This window comes from Chamaea fasciata, unplaced genomic scaffold, assembly GCF_029207755.1.
Source record: "Chamaea fasciata isolate MVZ Bird 193981 ecotype frontalis unplaced genomic scaffold, bChaFas1.0.hap1 SCAF_9, whole genome shotgun sequence".
Lineage (NCBI taxonomy): Eukaryota > Metazoa > Chordata > Aves > Passeriformes > Sylviidae > Chamaea > Chamaea fasciata.
This window is the reverse complement of record NW_027094094.1, coordinates 24,130,861-24,148,772: the sequence shown is the minus strand read 5'-3', so window position 1 is coordinate 24,148,772 and position 17,912 is coordinate 24,130,861. Positions and strand designations below refer to the sequence as shown.

The following is a 17,912-nucleotide window of genomic DNA, read 5'->3' as shown; positions in this document are numbered from 1 at the left end:
GAGTCTGCTGTCTCATTGGGCAAACTGTCTCAAGGGATCCATCTCTTCCGTCAGCTGTTGTTGATGTATTTGTCACCAGTGGAAATGTCTACTGTCCCTCAGCAGACTTCAGGGCTTACTAGGATGTCTAAAGTAGAGCAGACTTCCTCTGCTTCGTATTGCTGCCTCTCACTGGTACCTTTTTGAGAGCTCAAGCTGTCCCCTAAGGCTGGTAAGAACCTTTTATGTCTAAGTGTTGCACAGGAGATAAAAGTATCTGATATTAGAATAGCTGCATCTATGTGTAAAGTAAGTGTGAAGATAAATACATTTCTTGTAGGTTTAATTTTGTCCAAGAGTGAACAGAGCTGGGCAGAGTAGATTGTACGATTGCTAAAGATGGCACTGCTGCAGAAGAAAGGCCATTCGTTGCTAGTCCTCTGGCCTAAAAACTAAACCTGAACTTGCCCCACAACCCCAGCTGAAGACATGGTCAACACAAGACAGCCCTTTCTCCAGTTCTGCCAGACCTGAAGACAAACAGCAGCTCCTGTAGAGTTCAAAGTTTTACAGAAGACCATTTACTGTCCCCTCGAAGGGTTTTTCCTGGGGCCCTGTGCCTGTCTCCTGCTCAATGAATGCTGTCTTTGTACCCACCAAGTTGACAAATGCCAGCACTGCAGAATAAGGATGACATTTCTGCTGTGGTATTAGGCCTGAGAAAGGGGATTATTCCAGGCAGTTCGGGCCAGGATGCAGCGCACAAGGGAGGCTGCGCGACGCCGTTGTTTGTGCCGCGACAAGGAGGCCCTTGAAGGCCGCGGCCAAGACCGAACACAAGACCTGTGTGTGGGGAGACGTGCGCGCACAGCCGGGGCAGTGTCCCCAGCCAAGTCCCCGGCCTTGTGGCACACCTGTGTCAGCTTCCTCCCGAGCCCTCCTCATTATGCCCCAGCACACAAAGAGCCAGCTGCGCCGGGGCCGGGAGCCCGCCGTGCTGGCCCGGCCGGAGCCACCGGAAACCAGGACTAGCCACCTCTTTTGTTGCCTTTTCAAAATCGAGGGTTTGTTTTGAGCCTGAGGAGGATAATGAGCCTCTCACCAGGCACACACTGAACGGCACATCCCCCCAAAATGCAGAGCGGATAAAATTAACTGGTCCTTGAAAGACTGAAAAAAATATAGCAAGGAGCTTGAAGACTTTTGCCGTTGTGCCAGTCTCCCTACAAGAGTCTGAATCCGTGGCTTACCAGAAGAGCACAACCTTAAACAATACTCCTTGATTTGGAAAAACAACACTCAGAGACCTTATTATACATCAGGTGTTTCTGACTCGTTTCTGTTTGTGTTCTATTTTATCATTCCACATTGATTTTTTTTTCCTTAAATCAACAATGCTGCTGAAATAATGTCATATAACAGAGAGGAGTACCTTAATATGAAAAACAAAATGAAGAATTCCTGATAAGGTTTTTGCAATGGTTTAAAAAATTTTCCCCTCCAAGATCAAGGCAAATTCATTTGTACTACATCCCCGGAAGCAAAAGCAGGCATGAATCTATCCCTAGACTAGAATCTGTCAATGGAAAGAGTATCAGGATGAAACAGGAAAGGGGAAACAGTAGCAAAAGGGATAAAGAAGTGCCCTTCTCCCTTCTCCAGATCTTCATCCAACCTCTCCAATCATCTTCTGTGGCAAACACCATGACAAGCATTTTACACCAGATGCTTCTTGCACAATACCTTTTTTAAAATGAATAGTTTCTTAGCCTTGAGCAAACAACAGTAAGGCAGCATCTAGTAAAGATATTTTCCTGTGGGCTGTTCACTGTGTCAAGAAGACTGCCTTAGACTTAAGAAACATGAAGGCCTTGGTCACAAATGTGTTCCCATGACAAGAATTGAACACAGCACAAAGCCTTGCCATGCCTTCTGTGCCCTACAGCCCTTTGGTGGATCCTCTGATCCCATGAGATTTCAATTAGAACATGTATTCTTCCTTTCTATTGTTTAATAATGAGATTTTCACTTCACTGGCCTGTGGATATTGAAACTATCTGCTACAAAAGTGGGATCAGATATTTTGAACAGGGTGATGAATTTCTAAAATAGAGCTGAAAACTGTTCCTAGTCACGTAGAATAACTGAACTTTGTGCTTTCTGCTGCAGTATGTTATTCACTAGTAAAAGAGATGCCTAACTTGGTATTGGGGTCTGGTGTTGGCTTGCTTTTTCTTGAAAAAAAATTCTTTTGGGTAGAAAGATTTGCTCTGTAAGACGTGTTCGTATGCCAATCCATGTTGAAGAATATGGAACTACCAGCTGGCCTCAGGCCACTCTCCTATTTTGGATCAGCTGCTAGCAGCAGGTCTGGGGTACTGCCAGCATCATATGCTCCAAGCTGTCCAGTGTGAGATTATGGTGAAATGTGTCCTATGATGACAGCTACTGCTGTGTGCACAGGCAAGAAAATGTTGACTTTCAGGAACTGAGACTTTAGGTATTAATGATAAGGAAATGCTGTGTGTGTCTTTGACAATAAATTCTTAAATATAGGAAATGCCATTGGTGCCACTGGACAAACATATTGTAAAGATTGCAAATGGTTGATTAATTTTGCTTTTTAAAGAAGGACTGGGCAAAGCAGTAATAAAAAATTTTGGAATAGAAATGTCATCTACTCGCATGAAAGGAAACGGTGATCATGGCTCACTTGTTTAGACAGTTCCCCATTTGTTTCAGTTTTCTCACTATATTCTGGTCAAAACAGTTTCCATCCAAAATTTTTACAGCAATGACTATCTTATACAGAATGAGCCTAAAACATAGGTGTTCAAAAGACTTACAGTACAGGCAGGCAGCTTGATGAGTCAGATACGGGTTTCCTATTTCAACACAGAAAGATTTTATTTCTCTCATAACCTCAAACAACATCCATGGCCTGAGTCAACCTATGACCTTTGTGTGTTTCCCAGGAAGTTTCAGATAAACGTCCTCCTGGCTTATTTTATGACTGAATGGAACAACAAAATAGTTAGTTAGAAACAGACAAAGAGTCAGTTAACTAACACAAGGCAGAATCTGAACAGTTGAAAAGGCTATAAATTTTATTTCTTTTTATTGTGAAATGGTCACCTCCTAGATGCCACTTTTCTCCGTTCATTCTAGCAGGAACTCTGATGTAAGAAGTGCTCTTCACCCAACACTGCCTCTGTTGTCCTCTTACCCTTCACATACCTATTAGTATTCTCACTCTGTACTTCCTGGTTGCATTCCATCCTTCCTCACCTCAAGGTACTACATATTTATGCATGTGATTAAGAAAGACATTACAGAGGGAACTGGTTTGCTTCATCTTGTTTTCATGAGAATTTCAGTAAAATGCTCGAAGTTCTTGTAACATTTCAAAATGAACTATGAATCTTACAGGATGGTTGATGAAGTCTGGCAGCTGCTGATGCTGTTCTTGGGGAATGACAAGTGATTCTTTAGATGATTCAAGTTAGCTTTGCACAGACTGGAAAAAAAACAGTCTAGGAGCCCAGTGGAAAATACAAATACAACAGCAGGAACAGGAGGCACTGAGAAGGGAAGGATGGAAGAGATTAGAGTTGCAGATTCCTACTGTGTTATCACAAGCTGCACAGCAAAGGATGGTTGCCTTTGGGTCATCTAAAAGTATGGGTGTATATGCCCATAAGCTTTCACTGCCACCCCATGGCTGTATTTTCATTGAGACTTTCTGATGCATTTCAGTTAAGATGTTGAAAGCTTGCTCTTTCCTCATGAGGAGAACAAGCCTACTGTAGAAGAAAACTGTCTGGGAGTTCCTCCCAGGCACCTCTATGTGCACAGATGGCCAGAGCAAGCCAGGAGCCCTCAAGCAGTGTCATGCACATGAACCAAGTCAGGTAGCTGGGATTTGATGGCTCTTGAGGTAGGTGAACAAACACATGAATGCTCTGGGCAGAAAGGGTGGGTTTCTAAGACTTTCTCCTATGCAATATGCTCATGTATGGCCCTGCACAATATTTTGAGTGGAAGGAATACCGGGACAAGAAAAAAGTCCCCTTCACATTTCTGCAGTTTACATATCAGCATCTGAAATCATGTTTCATTTTTGGGCTATTCATAGCATGTTTTTTTCCAGGCTCAAAAAGAATGCTGTAATTCAAAGCAGGCTGACTCAATTGGTGTTTTTGTATGTCATCTCATAGACAGCATGGCAGGGGGGAAGGTGGAGGGAAGGAGGCTGAGGTGGAGAAAAGGAGGGTGGTTGCTCATCTGGTCTTTATTTCCTTTCTCTGTTTCTTAATAGTTCAAGCAAAGGGCCCATTCCAGCCAGAAGCAATGACACTCTTGCTGTGGTATTTCATCTTGGAGGAGGGCAGACCACAGCTTGCCCTGTGTGCTGGTGTCCCGGGAGCCTGTGCACTGTGCTGCTGTGGGGTGGGGGAGGTTACAGGGAGCAGGTAGTCCTTATGCTGCATTTGGTACAGGGGGAAGCTTTCTAAGAGGGCCCAAACTTCATCTTTTGCATAAAGGATTTCCTAGCTGGAAATCCTTACAACTGTGTAGGTACTTGCCTTACCTTCTGTTGTTTTCTTTTAATGATAAATCAATGGAGATGCCACAAGCAAATGATTGAAAATGACAGTTCTGACTGCTTTAACCAGTTAAGTTGTGGAGAAAACAAACTGAACAAAAACATCCGTAAGCAAAGACTTTATAAAAAATGGCTCAAAGGGTAGAGGCCAGGGTCACCAGTGACAGGTCTATACCAGTCCTTGTTCAAAACTCCTGCCTGAGAGTTGTATAACAAGCTTCATGCTCACTTTTGTAGTAACATTGATTAAACTCCCAGAATGTGAAGCACACTAGCACTGCCCATTATCCAGATGAAAATTCAGACATGGAGAGATCAAGTAACTTGCCCACAAACCAACAGAAAGAGCCTGTAGCCAAGCCAGGAATGAAACCCTGGGCTTGCAGAGGCTCAGTCCTGTGCCTTAACCACAAGATCACATTACTCTCATGATCCTGCACTCTCCTGCTGGAATTTTCTTTCTATAGTTGTACCTATTTTCATGCAGTATGTGGGATATGCCATGAACCGGGTCTTGAATTCTTTAGGATTTAGCGGATAGTTGAAAGAGATCCTGTCCCTTTCAGAACAGAAGGAAGGAAGAAGGCTGAATTCTCCTGGAAACATCCTTTCCCCTGAAACTTGCCCTTGTCATCTTAACCATATTTCCTTTACTTTCCAAGAGCTGTTTTGAAGAGATAAAACCTTTACATGAGCAAAAGCATTTCCAATCCAGGCTAAAAGAAATCCAGCATTATAATAATTCATACACATATTAATAGAACAAAAAAAAAGTGTATCAGTCCAGAGAGTGCAACAAGCAATATAAAAAAATCAGAGCAAAACAAGCCATTTCCTGAGTGGCAAATTGCTGAAGTTGCAATTCATATTGCATTGAATTAAAATATTCTCTTCTTTGCCACCTCCTTCTCTCCTTCTCCTCCCCACCTTCCAGTGCAATGCTTTCCTCTGCACACCCTTTTCCCAGCCTGTAGAGTACAAAGCACTCATCCTTTGGTCACTGTCAGAGCTGAGGACAATGACTATGCAGGAAACTGCATACAAACTGGATACACTTCTTAATTTTTTTTAATTAATTAAGGATATTAAAGTATCTGTTGTATGAGTTTAAACTTGTGAGCTACAAACTGAGAGTGTGGGAAAAACAATATTTTGGGATGACGCAGTTTCACTTAAAAATTAAGCAAGAAATTGATGATATTTTTAGATATATGAACATCAAAGATTCTAATTGAAATAAAATTCTTATTTATTGTAATATCCTTGTTAATGTCATCCAAGTCCTAAAATCACTATACCTCAAATGAAAATACCTTAACATAAAGTCATCTCCCCTGACATCCTCGGATATCAACACACTTTATTTCTGAAGAAAAAGTGAAAGTAGCAGATTCCCAAGTTGACATTTCTTCTTTAAGATCACTGATATATTAAAGTCTCTCCCCAAGTACTTTCAGCAAGTGTAGCACAGCAGATACTTGGCTTGGAGAAAAACCACAACAGGTCTAGATTTACAAAAGGATAAAGGCACCAAAAGCTATGGCTTGTCATACAGCAGGATTTTACAGTGCCACTCAAGCAGCAGGGAAACCTCTCTCCTCTCAGCCTCTACAGACCTCTTTAATACAGGAATTTTCTCTACTCCCCTCTGTAAATTGACACCAAAGTTGCATCCAGCTGCACCCAGTATAAGATTAAGCTACAGTAGTTCATGAAGAGCAAGTACTAAATGTTTTGCAAATTGCCATGTCTGCAAATAAATTTCTAATGTAGCTTGCAAGCAGTTAAAATAGTAAGGACAACATATTATTTTGCATAGAGTTGGAAGAGAGAAAAGCCTCAGATTCTCAGCTGTAACACACCAAATACAGCAAAAGCTCTATGGTCACCCCATAAATTGGAAAATTCTCTGATCCAAATACTCTTAAAAATATGCTTTGATAATATGCTGGGTACACCAAATTGTGGTGTACCCAGTCTAGCCTGGACATGTCTATGGCCATGTCTGGACCCTAGTCTTCCCATGCAGCTTCTTTTTAATAAGGAACGAAATACCATCACAGAATCAGCTGGAGATCTGTAGCTTTATCTCATCATCATAATTTAATCCACATCTTTTCTTCAGGTAGAAACTTTGCATGAACACATCTCAGAACAGCAGTGAAGCAGAAAGCAGCATCCCAGTTGTTGAATTTGGCTCCAAAAGCACCTGCTATGCACTTAGATTTGGAATAGAATTGCTTTCAATGACATCTGTCTGCCTTCCCATCTGTTCTGAACAGTCTCATGACCTATGGAGAGGCAAGGGGTCTATCAGAACTAGTCCACTGCTTTGTAAAGAACAGATTAAAATCCTTAGACCTGTCAGTTTCTCACCAGATCAGTGCCCCAGCTGTGCCACATTAGCCCTAGGAGAATTGTGAAATCCACTTGAAGGCATCTGAGGTGAACCAATTAAACAAGTACAAAAATATGAGTCTTGACCTCAGCTTGGACGAGGTAACGGTTGATTCTAACATGGGTTTGACCCTCCCTTCTCCAAAACCGTGATTCCAACTACTAAATAAATATGAACATATTAAATATAGTGTGCCACAGGAGGGGGAGGGAGAGGAGGAGAGTATTGCCATTGTATGTTCTCAAGCAACGGATGAAGGGGGACAAAAGAGTCCAAACATCAGGAAACTATTAAAATGAATACATTCCTAGTTTCTTCATAATTAATTCAGCATGTCCAATTTTGTATCAGAGAAGGGAAAGGAAATATTTTGACCACTTCCTTTTATCTTAAGCTGTTTGGAAGAATATGATCTTGTAATGCTGAAAAGTGCCTCAGTGCATCCCAGCAGGCGAGTGTAATTTTAACTCTTCCACATGCCTAATTTGATATGCAAACCCCTATTTTCTGTATGACATACAATTCTTAAATTACACAGCAGAGACCCTGGTTTGCATAGGCACACTCCATCCCCACTTTCTAGCCCCATCCCCTTTTTTGCTTTGTACTGCATTAAACAATACCTTGGAAACAGTTTTCACTATGCAGTTTCCTAAGTGAATTGTTTTCTGTTCGCTTGCTTTGTTGCACGAGTTAACATTTAGTTCAAATTTTAATGGATACCTTCACACACATAAGGACCTGTTCTTGAAACTTTAGGTTCTGCGTTAGACAGAGTTATGCAATACATTCAAATGAAGATTCATTAGGCAGCTATTTATATGCTCAAGTAATTTCATTGTTTTCAAGGTCCTGCAGGAACAAGCGTATTAAAACTGTGATTGGCCGCAAGCATATTCAGCCCATGTGGGAGCTCTTTCATGGTCATTCAACAAGCAAAGGGTAGCATGTGCAGGTAAAAGAAATCCTTGAAGTACAGTCAACCAAGATAATTATTTGCAGCTTTCCTTAACAGAAGATTTGGGTAGGGTTGGCAGAGTCCTGTGGCTCTGAAAATCCACCAAACACATTAAATGTTTGATCACTGCCTGTTGCCCTATATATAACACATGAGATACTAAATACATAAGCATACCTGGAAAATTCGTGTGAACATCCGGGAGACGCAGAAGTGTATCTGAGATTAGTTAGAACTGTGAACGCAAGGGGAGTCTATCCTTCTCTTAAGAATCCATTATAGTAAGAACAGGTTTCTGTGCAATACAGTATGCACTCAAATACTTTTTCTATGAAAAGGATTGACAGAAAAAAACTCTGAGTGTTATTTGCTTGTTTTTGTCATAATAGCACTAATCTAAGTGAGACGAGGGTCAAGGTTCCACTATGCTACACAAGCTATATTATCATAGGTAGTCCAAAGTGATTTATACATTGCCACAAGAACTGCAGAAGTGGCAGGAAACAGCAACAGGACATTTACCCACTGCAAATGAAGAGCTGAGGTACAATTTGACCATGAACAGAGAGAAAATCTCTTGGGACTCTATACTCAATCCATGTGCTGGAAGTCTAACACCAGTCCCATCACCATGTTACCATTCTACCAAATACTTTTGTCTTCTACTATTTGCTTGCATCACTATGTCCTTTGTTATCTGGACAGGGGCCTGTGAAAGCAGCACGCTATTAATGAACAGATTTGTTTACTCAGACTGGATTGTTACTGAGCATTTACATGTTTTCTATCTCTATACTAGCTGTGGAATGATGAGCAGGACTGGCAAAGAAAACTCATACTATCAACTTCTCAGACCATTCAGTGTTGAGTAATTAATACATCAGATAATTGCAGAATTGCCAATTAGCAACTATTCTGCTTCAAACTAACTTAGCATAGTAATGATATCGTATCTTTGACCCAAAGGTGGTTCTAATGATCAGCTCAAATAGGCATCTTGTAGCTGAAGAAAAGCCTTTGCTCCTAACAGCACAGCTAGGACTCTGAAAAATCTGCGAAACCAGATATTGATTTAACTGTTGGAATGTTTGCCAAGCCAGCCTCTTGGTTTTCTAGACTTTGATCAACATGTCCATGACAACGATGCCTATTGATTTAATCATCATCAGAAACCATATGCATGTTATTAGTAACAAACTGCTAAACCTTTCTCTTGGTTTACCTTTGTGGAAACTAGATCAAAATCACAGTTAACACACACAACACAGCTGACAACACTGGTCTTTCAAAGCAGCCAAGAAGTACATACTCAAAATGACAAACATAAAATTGAGCTTCTGCCATATAAAAATTTACCTGTAAAATGTCATTGACTCAGCTTAGTCAATATGCTTTTAAATCTTCCCAAACATTAAGACTTGGGGAGTGAAAATGTTTGTAACAGTAGAAACAGGGTATTTCTTCAAGAAAAGTAAAAGAAACAATGCTGGTTTGTACTGCACACTGCACAAACTTGCATGTTTTGGTTAATGCTCTGCTCCTGGGAAATTGAGTAAAGTATACTTTACTTGACTGTAACGACTTCAATATTTGGGACCTCAGTACAAAGCCACCTTCTACCTTGATCATGTTGTAAGAGCAGCAGTGGCACATGTGTGATAAAATGTTTCAGATCAGCAACAACTGATGAGCTTTAACTGCCATGAAAAACATATCGGTTTCTACGGATGCAGAGGTGGGAAAACCATAGTTTTCCAAACCAGAGTAGACACCCCAGTCAGAGGTTGAAATAGCCCTAAGCCATGCCACAGACAAGTCTTCTAAAAAAACCCCAGTCAAATAAAACACATTCTGGCCTCCTCTTTCAAGCCACACAAACAAGTTAAAGTTTTCTTTATTTTTCAGCCATGTCTTGCTCAGATATAATTTTATCTATCGTAAATCTTTAATCTGAAATATCCAATACAACTAGAAATTCCATAATTCCTATTGTTCAGCAAAACAAATAGAGCTTTCTATTTAAATAGTAATGCTGTAGTGAAGAGCCTACGTTCTGACCATTATCCATTTTTTCCCTTACCAGACCCGTATCAAGACTTTTCATCATGTCACTAATACAAAAAATTAAACTGGAGACAAAGCTGAAAAAAGCATCAGTTTGGCTTCTGTATCCCCTAGATGCTCTTTGTATATTGCGCATACTAATTAAAAATGTAGTAACTGTTGGTTGAAATCAATACTTCAGAAGTCTTCGGTGTCAGACACCAGCAGTGTCATTCCTAAACTCATCACCTCTCTGCCTATGTATTCTGTTGATACTCAAGATTTAAATGAGCACAAAAGTGAAGAAGGACAAAGAAAAAAAACGTAGACCAATTCAAAGATTCCCTTTTATGTCCCATTTCAACATAAGTGTGCAAGTGTGTCCTCATTCTCTACACAGTATACACAGAGCTGAGAAAGCTGAGAGCACTTCTGTGAATTTCCCAACACTCTGCAACTTGCTGCAGTGTCAGGACTATAATGCCTCAACACCCAGTACACTGAATCAGTCCTTATACTTTCTTTTTCATTTTCTAATTGAACCTTTTGGGGCTGCGTTATCATATCTTTTTTAAAACTATGCACTTACAGTAGTACACAAGAAGAGCACTAGGGCATTTTAATGCCATCTCCCAGTTGTGCTGACTTTCAGTTGAGTGTTGGAGGGCTCACATTTCAAAATATAGCCCTGATCCTGCCACTCCCACAAACCACTCGGGAGACAGTCAGTGCTTCAAGCTGTTGTTTACCGTTACCCTTTTCTCTTAATCTGGTGAAGCCTGCTTACAAGCAGACCCTCAGAGTTCTTCTATGAAGAGGGTCCACCTACCAATGTTAGGCTGATTTCATCTTTTCCTGTGCTGTACAGAGCCCTTTCAGCTGTGTAAAACAAACTGGGGGGGAAGATGAGGGGACGAAAAACATTAAATTGTGTCTCTGCATTTTGCTTTGAGGAAAATCAGCCTCCTGTTGTTTATTATGAATCTAGTTTTAAGCAGGGCATGTTGGGGGAGGGGGGCATGTTTTGTTTCTGCTGACTCTGCAAACTGATACTTTGAGGGAATTGTTTAGGGAAAGCAGAGAGTCCTTTATTATGTATGTCATTGCCAAGTGATTTGGCAGATGCCTCCATGAGATGCACTCTCTGATAGGTTGACAGAGAGCTGGACTGGCCAGTTACCAGCAGAAAAGCTCAACTTAAACACTTTAAAAGTCTTATGATGGCCAATTTGTGGTTTTGGCTCAAGAAAGAAAGAAGATGAAAAATAGACACAGCTGGGTGTCAGTGAGGGATGGAATATTGAGGTAGTTTTTGTTACTGTGCCCCACAAAATTCACTGGCTTTGAACATTGGTTATATCCAGCCAAGACAAACACACGCGCTGACTAGGTACACTTGCATAGGTGATGTCAGTTGTGTCAGTACTTGTCCGAAGTCAAAGCATCACAAAGGATCCATTCCCTAATACCTAGATCTTGACACTGAGACACACTTCAAGTAGTGGCTAGTTTCTGGTCCTTGTAGAAAAATCTGTTTGGTTTGGATCCTCCCTAAAAGTCTACCTGCCCAGGATGCGGTAAACCCTTGAAACATTTTAAGAAGACACACCAAGTTTTTGCAGCCAAGGACAGAAACCAGGCCAAAGACTTACCTGGGCCTACAGGCAATAGGACAGTGTATGTTAATGTGGTAACAACAAAATATTGTGCCGTTATGAACAGGAGCAAAACTTTGCCAGATTAACTCTGGACATAAATAAATCCCTATCTGCAGAAAGAGTAAGAAGAGAATGCCCAGTACAGGAACTGCAGGACCTAAACACCAACCAAATCTATTATTAACCACCATTCAAATGGAGCTGGGGTGGGGAGTGAATAGGAGGCTAATGGTTTAAAGAAGGTAAATCCCACATTCTGTAAAGTAGGGTTTTTAGGTTAATACCAAATGGCAAAATGTGTCTTCTTGCTCTCTTTGGGCAAAGGAAGTTAAGGAAAAACTTCTGGTGAAAATAGTTCTTGCCCTCCAGCTGAATGAGCACTGAGATACTCCAGTTGCAGAGCGACCGGGTGCTCGAGCACCCTGTGGGCAGGGCTGGCTGCTTCTGTGCCAAGGAGCAGGCTGTTTCTTGGAAATGTTTATGCAATTCAGCTGTGCTCCTGCTGGAGCCAGACACTTTAAATTAAAAAAACAAAACAAAACAAAAAAAACCCCCAAAAAAACCCCAACAACAAAAAAACCCCAACAACAAATAGAACACCCAGCCTCAGATTTCTCAGGCCATTAGTGTATCTCGCTCAGGTTCTGCCTTCTACCAAATACTGTCAAATACCTATTTTGTTTGGTTCTGCAGGGTGGAGGGAGTTGGAGAGTTGCCTTCACTGCTGTCAGTGGTTCCTAATGATGTTTCCCACTAGAGAAAATGAGCTTGCTTGTTTGCGAATCCAAATTCCCTGTGGGGCACAGTTTGGGAAACTGAAGATATGGAAAAGAAAATAATATCTGTGCAGGCAATGCATAAACATCCATAAAGCAGAATAGCAAAACACCTACAGAGACTGTTGTAACTTTGCCAGCAAACTAATTAGAGTCACTGACTGAGGAGGGAGCTGTGACAGTCAAGAAGTTAAAATAAAAATAAATCAAAAGTTTAGTCTAACAATTATAACAGGAAATTACCAACAGAGTCAGGACTCCTACGTTCTTTTCCTGGTTCTGCTTCCGATTTACCAAGAAAGTTGGAGAAGTCAGATTTTAAAAGTAGCTTCTAATTTGGAAAGGCTCCATTTCTGATGCCTAGCTGTACACACAGAGGACTCCACAGACCAGTACCTTCAGTGTTCCCTGGGCATTTGTGAGGGTAGAACATTTCAGGGCATTGGTGTCTCTGAAGTCACCTGTCTGACCTGGACAAACCCACAGTCACTGGCCCGCCCAAGTGGCCATCTCTGAAAGTTTCCCATCTGGGAATTTGCGGCTGGCGCAACATATTGCTGTGGGAGTCTGATGTTTAAACGCTCTTTATGGCTGGCATAACATATTGCTGTGGGAGTGTTATGTTCAAATACTCTTTGTAAACGTTTACAAGACGTTCAAGACACACTCTGTCTGCAAAGTCAGTGCTATTACTTTTGGAAATAATGAACTCTGTGACCTGCATGTTTTCTGAAAGGGCCACTGCTTGGTAGGGGCACTGAGCTCCATTTTCAAGTCTGGCTGCAGGAGGAGTTTAAGTAGAGGGTGACTTAATCAGAGAATAAAAAAAAAATTTTCTTTGGTTCGATAACGCCCCCCCAGTCAAAACTGCAAATAAAACAATCTGTGATGCCTCAGGAGGAGAGGAAAGGACTCTCAAATACAGGAGCTCTCTGGACACAGGGTTTCTATTCAATTCCATGAGAATTTCTAAATGAAGAGAGTATGTAGCTTCTTACACCGAGTTGTGCTACAAACTCCTCAGAGGCAGAACCAAATTAAATATCCAGAATAAGGATGTCTCCATAAATTGGCATTTTCTTGCACTACATTCAGTTGTAATCTCATCCTTATCAAGGGACACTATGGGTTGGAGAGCTACACTCCGGGTGCCTGCCAGCACTCAGTTGTGGAATGTTTCTCACTATACCAATGCACTTTTCTTCTGTGCCATATACTGTAAATATGCGTGTCCTGGTCAGCTTCATCTTATCAGCCAGAATATTTACAGTGGCTTGTCGGAAGCAAATTATTATAGATGTTTGCCTGTTTGTAATGGAGGTTGCTACTGATCTGATCTTCTAAACAATACTGCTATGCTGAGGAATAAGCATAAAAAAACCCCAGAGAATGTTGTTTACTGACAGTACAGAAAGAAAAAAAGGCTGAAGTAGGTTTGGTGTCCCCTGCTCTTCCACCCACAGGATGCGGGGGAGAGCGCACTCAATGTTCCTTTCCCTCTTGCTCCCACATGCGACCCAGGAGGTAACACAGTGTTCACCATCTCCATCAGCCACTGGAGCCTGAGTCTCAGAGCTCCTGCCAAGCTCAGGTCTTCTGCCAACCACCTGCTTTTGCAACCCATGTTTTCACATAGAAAGCAATTTGGACCTACACACTGAGAAATCGCACAAGCTCCCAAAACAAAAACAAATGCCTTCCCAGCATGATGGTTCATTTCACTTCTGCAAACTTTATCTGGAAGTCTTAAAAAAGAAAAGCTGCTTAGGCCTGACATGTAAGTGACAAAGAACCTTTTTATAGGTGATCATAGTATCCTACCACTATACATGCAAAGTATCTCCCTCTTGGCAGCAACAAACTAAACACAGTGAATACATGGACAGTGTTTCAACACCTGCTAGGGACTCTGGGAAAATGGCTTCATCTTTACTATCCTAGCACAGCTGGATGCAACACCCTCATCTTCACATGCCTCACTGTATTTTGTAAAGTACGACGCACAGTTTTAGTGAGTGAATGTATGCACAAAAAATAAACCTGGTACTTGCATACAATCATTGTCAACTCTACTGGCTTCCCTAAAAAGGCTTTCTTTAAGAGACATTTAACATTCAGACATCACAACACACCATTTGCGAATCCTTTCCTCAAAAGGCAGAAATAGTGAAACCATTTACCAAGAGCAAGAACCCAGATAAAGTTAATAAAGTTATTATTTTCACTGGTCAGAATGTCTTTCCTTCATATTCAATCCCAGGTTCTGCACTCCCATATGATAACATATAGGCTGTGAAAAGCAGAAGTGTTAAAAAATCTTCTTAACTGCAGGGTTTAAGTGGAAAATAGGCTAGATTTCTAAACTGGAATTTCTACTTAAAAAGTAGTCCTTTATTACTAATGAGCTACTCCTCCTGATGCTATATATATTGCTAGCAACATATACTCAGTAGAGATGATTTTATCATAATGAAACTAATATTAAAACTGTTTGTTCAAAAAGTGAAAAGGCATATTTCTAAATACTCAGTGTCACTAACAAGTATTATGTTTTCTTGAACTTTTGAATACTTCTTACAGAAACCACTCTCAGAACTGTTAAACTCTGCCTTCAACATATGAACTCTTCATTAATGGGATATGTCATTCATGCTTGCCTCCAATATCTTCTGCCCAAAGTTTCCTAATTAAAAACTTTATTTTTCTACTACACACACACCCCTGCCTGTTTTCAGTCATTCATTGCTACTTCCCTTTGTTTTGTAGGCTCGTCCAAAAGGAGAAGGCCTGACACCGTACCAGGGCAAGAAACGCTGCTTTGGTGAATATAAGTGCCCCAAATGCAAGAGAAAATGGATGAGTGGAAACTCCTGGGCTAACATGGGACAAGAATGTATCAAGTGCCACATTAATGTTTATCCTCACAAACAGGTAGGAGAAGTGCAGATCTGATGGCAACAGGGTTGGAACTAAGAATGCTGTTGACTTTGTAAGGCTGGGTAAAACTTAAACAGAACTTGACATGGACTACATACAACATGCCACAGAGAATGTTTCCCAGATGAGTTGTCTCAGTCCTGGAAATCTGGACAGGTGTCATCAGAGTTGCAAAATTTGAGCGTTCTTTCTTTCAGTACAAATACCTCAAACCCAAGATCTTTACCTGCCTTTCTTATAGAAAGAGACTGTGGGTCTTTTTAATCTTAAATAGAGTAAAAAAAGTTCAGCAATAGCAATTGGCCTCCTAGTTCTTCTGATTCTCTCCATATTCACACCAATTTATTGTTTCTTTCCACTGGTGTCAGCAGAGTTAATTCCCATGTGTACTGCTTTTTTTCCACTTCTTGGATTTGCTCAAGGGGCTATCTCTACTTACAAAGAGTAGTTATAAAGGAGAACAATACTTAGATGACTCCTGTCTACAAAATTCCTTGGTTAATGACACTAACAACATAAGAATCTCAAAGCTTCCAAGGTCTCTTGCTCCTTACCTCTGTTTAGACAGCTTGTCTAAAAAATCCAAAATCTAGTCCTTTTCATTCTTCCAGAGGTGCCCTGTGCTGCGTCTGGTTAACCATAACAGCAACAGGCAGACAGTGGAGGGGACAGCATCAATTCACGCACAGAGCCAGAAGCAGCAGAAAGTTAATAGGCTGCAGGAGGTCTGTGGTGCGTCTTGACACAGTTTCCTGTCTGCTTCCTGTCCCAAGCGTGGTTTTTGTACAAGCATCCAGTGCCACACCAGACTCTCTAAACATTTATCAACATTCATCAGTCGGGAGCTATTCTGCCCCATTTTGGAAAATATGTTATACCCAGCCACTGGTACTCTTATACTAAGAACTATTTTGTAAAAGCACAGTGAAAAATTTAACTAAAAGTCCAATATTTCTAGTTTGAGAATTAAAGCACAAAAAAAAGTCTTGTGCACATAATATGGTTTTATTATTTGTTTTAATAGCACTGCCACACCACCTTAACATTTTCTAGATATATTTCCTATTTATTCTTTAGATTTTCGTTATTTTGTTTACCTGCCATAGCAGAGGCCTCATTCATTTTTGATTTCCTATGCACTTCCAGAAGTTCTTAAGCCCTAACTTCCCTCTCAGTGGTTGTCCTCAGTTAATTATATGCTCCTCCTGCATTTATTATATGGGATCAGAATATTTGCATTCTCATCTGAATCTTCTATTGGACAGGTTTTCCAACTTAAATAATTCACCTAAGAAAATATCTTGCCTCCCCCCACACATCGTGATTCACTTGTGTCATTTTAACTCCATTTGAAAAAAGAAGGGTGGCAGTTAAAGAAAACAGCAGACAGACACTACAAAACAGCAAAGTCACCACAATATGTGATATCATAGTAAAAATAATCAATAAATGGAGTTTTTCTTCAGTTTAGCAAAAAACAGATATAGGAGGACTGACCTCCTTTCAAGATCAGACAGTATTTACTTCTAGTGCAATAAATGATTTCTACTTTCAAGCAATCTTGTCAATATTTCTCTTCAGCAATGTGCTGGAATTCCTCATCTTCTATTCTTCCTCCTTGCCCTACCATTTGGTAAACATATAATTATAACCTAACAGGAAAAAAGATACCTACTTTAAAAAATAATGGTCATTTTATCAGCAGATTAAAATCACTGCTGGTCCCTCAACATGAAGTAACCTTTTGTCAAGATACAAGAGCTTCCAAAACCAAAAAAACTGTAAGCATCTCAGCCCATATCTAAAAGAGTCTATGGTGAGGGCCTATGATAGCAAGTTTCCATTCACCATAGTATGTTCATCATGAAAACTCACACCAGGTCGAATCAACCCCCCTGTTCCACACCTGGTCCTAAGCAGTGGCAGACACTTAGAGAAATGTGTGTGTGTATAGACAAGACAAAACAATCACCTCTGAGGATACTTTCCCAGACTCTTGTATGGCCTAGTGATTATCTCTGCACACTCCCAGATTGTCACCAAACAGATCAAACCTTGCAGAGTTTATTAAATAGCTGAAATCCAACCACACAGGCCACTGAGCCTTCCTGCATCACCATCACTGTTGGAGAGTAGGATGCTTGTGCTCGACTTAGGACAAAAATTTGAAAACCTTATTTCAGGATTGCTCAATATTCATTGCAGTGAATTAGGAGTTTCTTCTCAATTGCCAGGCTTGCCCTTTTCTCCCAGCCTCATCTCCATGGCTGTATTTCATCTTGCCCAGCCACTTTCCCAAATCCATGGACTTCCCAGTACTGTAAGGTTTGTCCAGGTCTCACAAATGATGGTTTGGTGCTGAAGTACTCCCATATAACTGGCTCAGGCAGCAATATCAGAGTCCTGAAGATAATAATCTCCACTCTGGATAGCTCTGGGGTAGCCATTCAAGCACATATGTTGGCTCTGTGAATGGCTTGTGCAGCTATGCTCAAATCTTGATTTCCTATGCATACCTTTAGTGAGTCCCTGGAGAGGAGAGCAGCCACATTTTCCT

At 40.9% G+C, this 17,912-nt stretch overlaps 1 protein-coding gene and 1 long non-coding RNA gene across 2 annotated transcripts in view; one reads left to right on the top strand and one right to left on the bottom strand.

Annotated features, from left to right (window-relative positions):
- Positions 1–17,912, bottom strand: part of LOC136294083 (uncharacterized) — a 48,139-nt gene that overhangs the window by 15,470 nt on the left and 14,757 nt on the right. The gene's annotated exons all lie outside the window — the stretch shown is intronic.
- The window catches only part of ZCCHC24 (zinc finger CCHC-type containing 24), a 103,599-nt gene that overhangs the window by 77,835 nt on the left and 7,852 nt on the right, over positions 1–17,912 (top strand). The window contains exon 3 of the mRNA XM_066191527.1: positions 15,185–15,349. Coding sequence (XP_066047624.1) covers positions 15,185–15,349 — 165 coding nt within the window. The remainder of the gene's footprint in view (positions 1–15,184; positions 15,350–17,912) is intronic.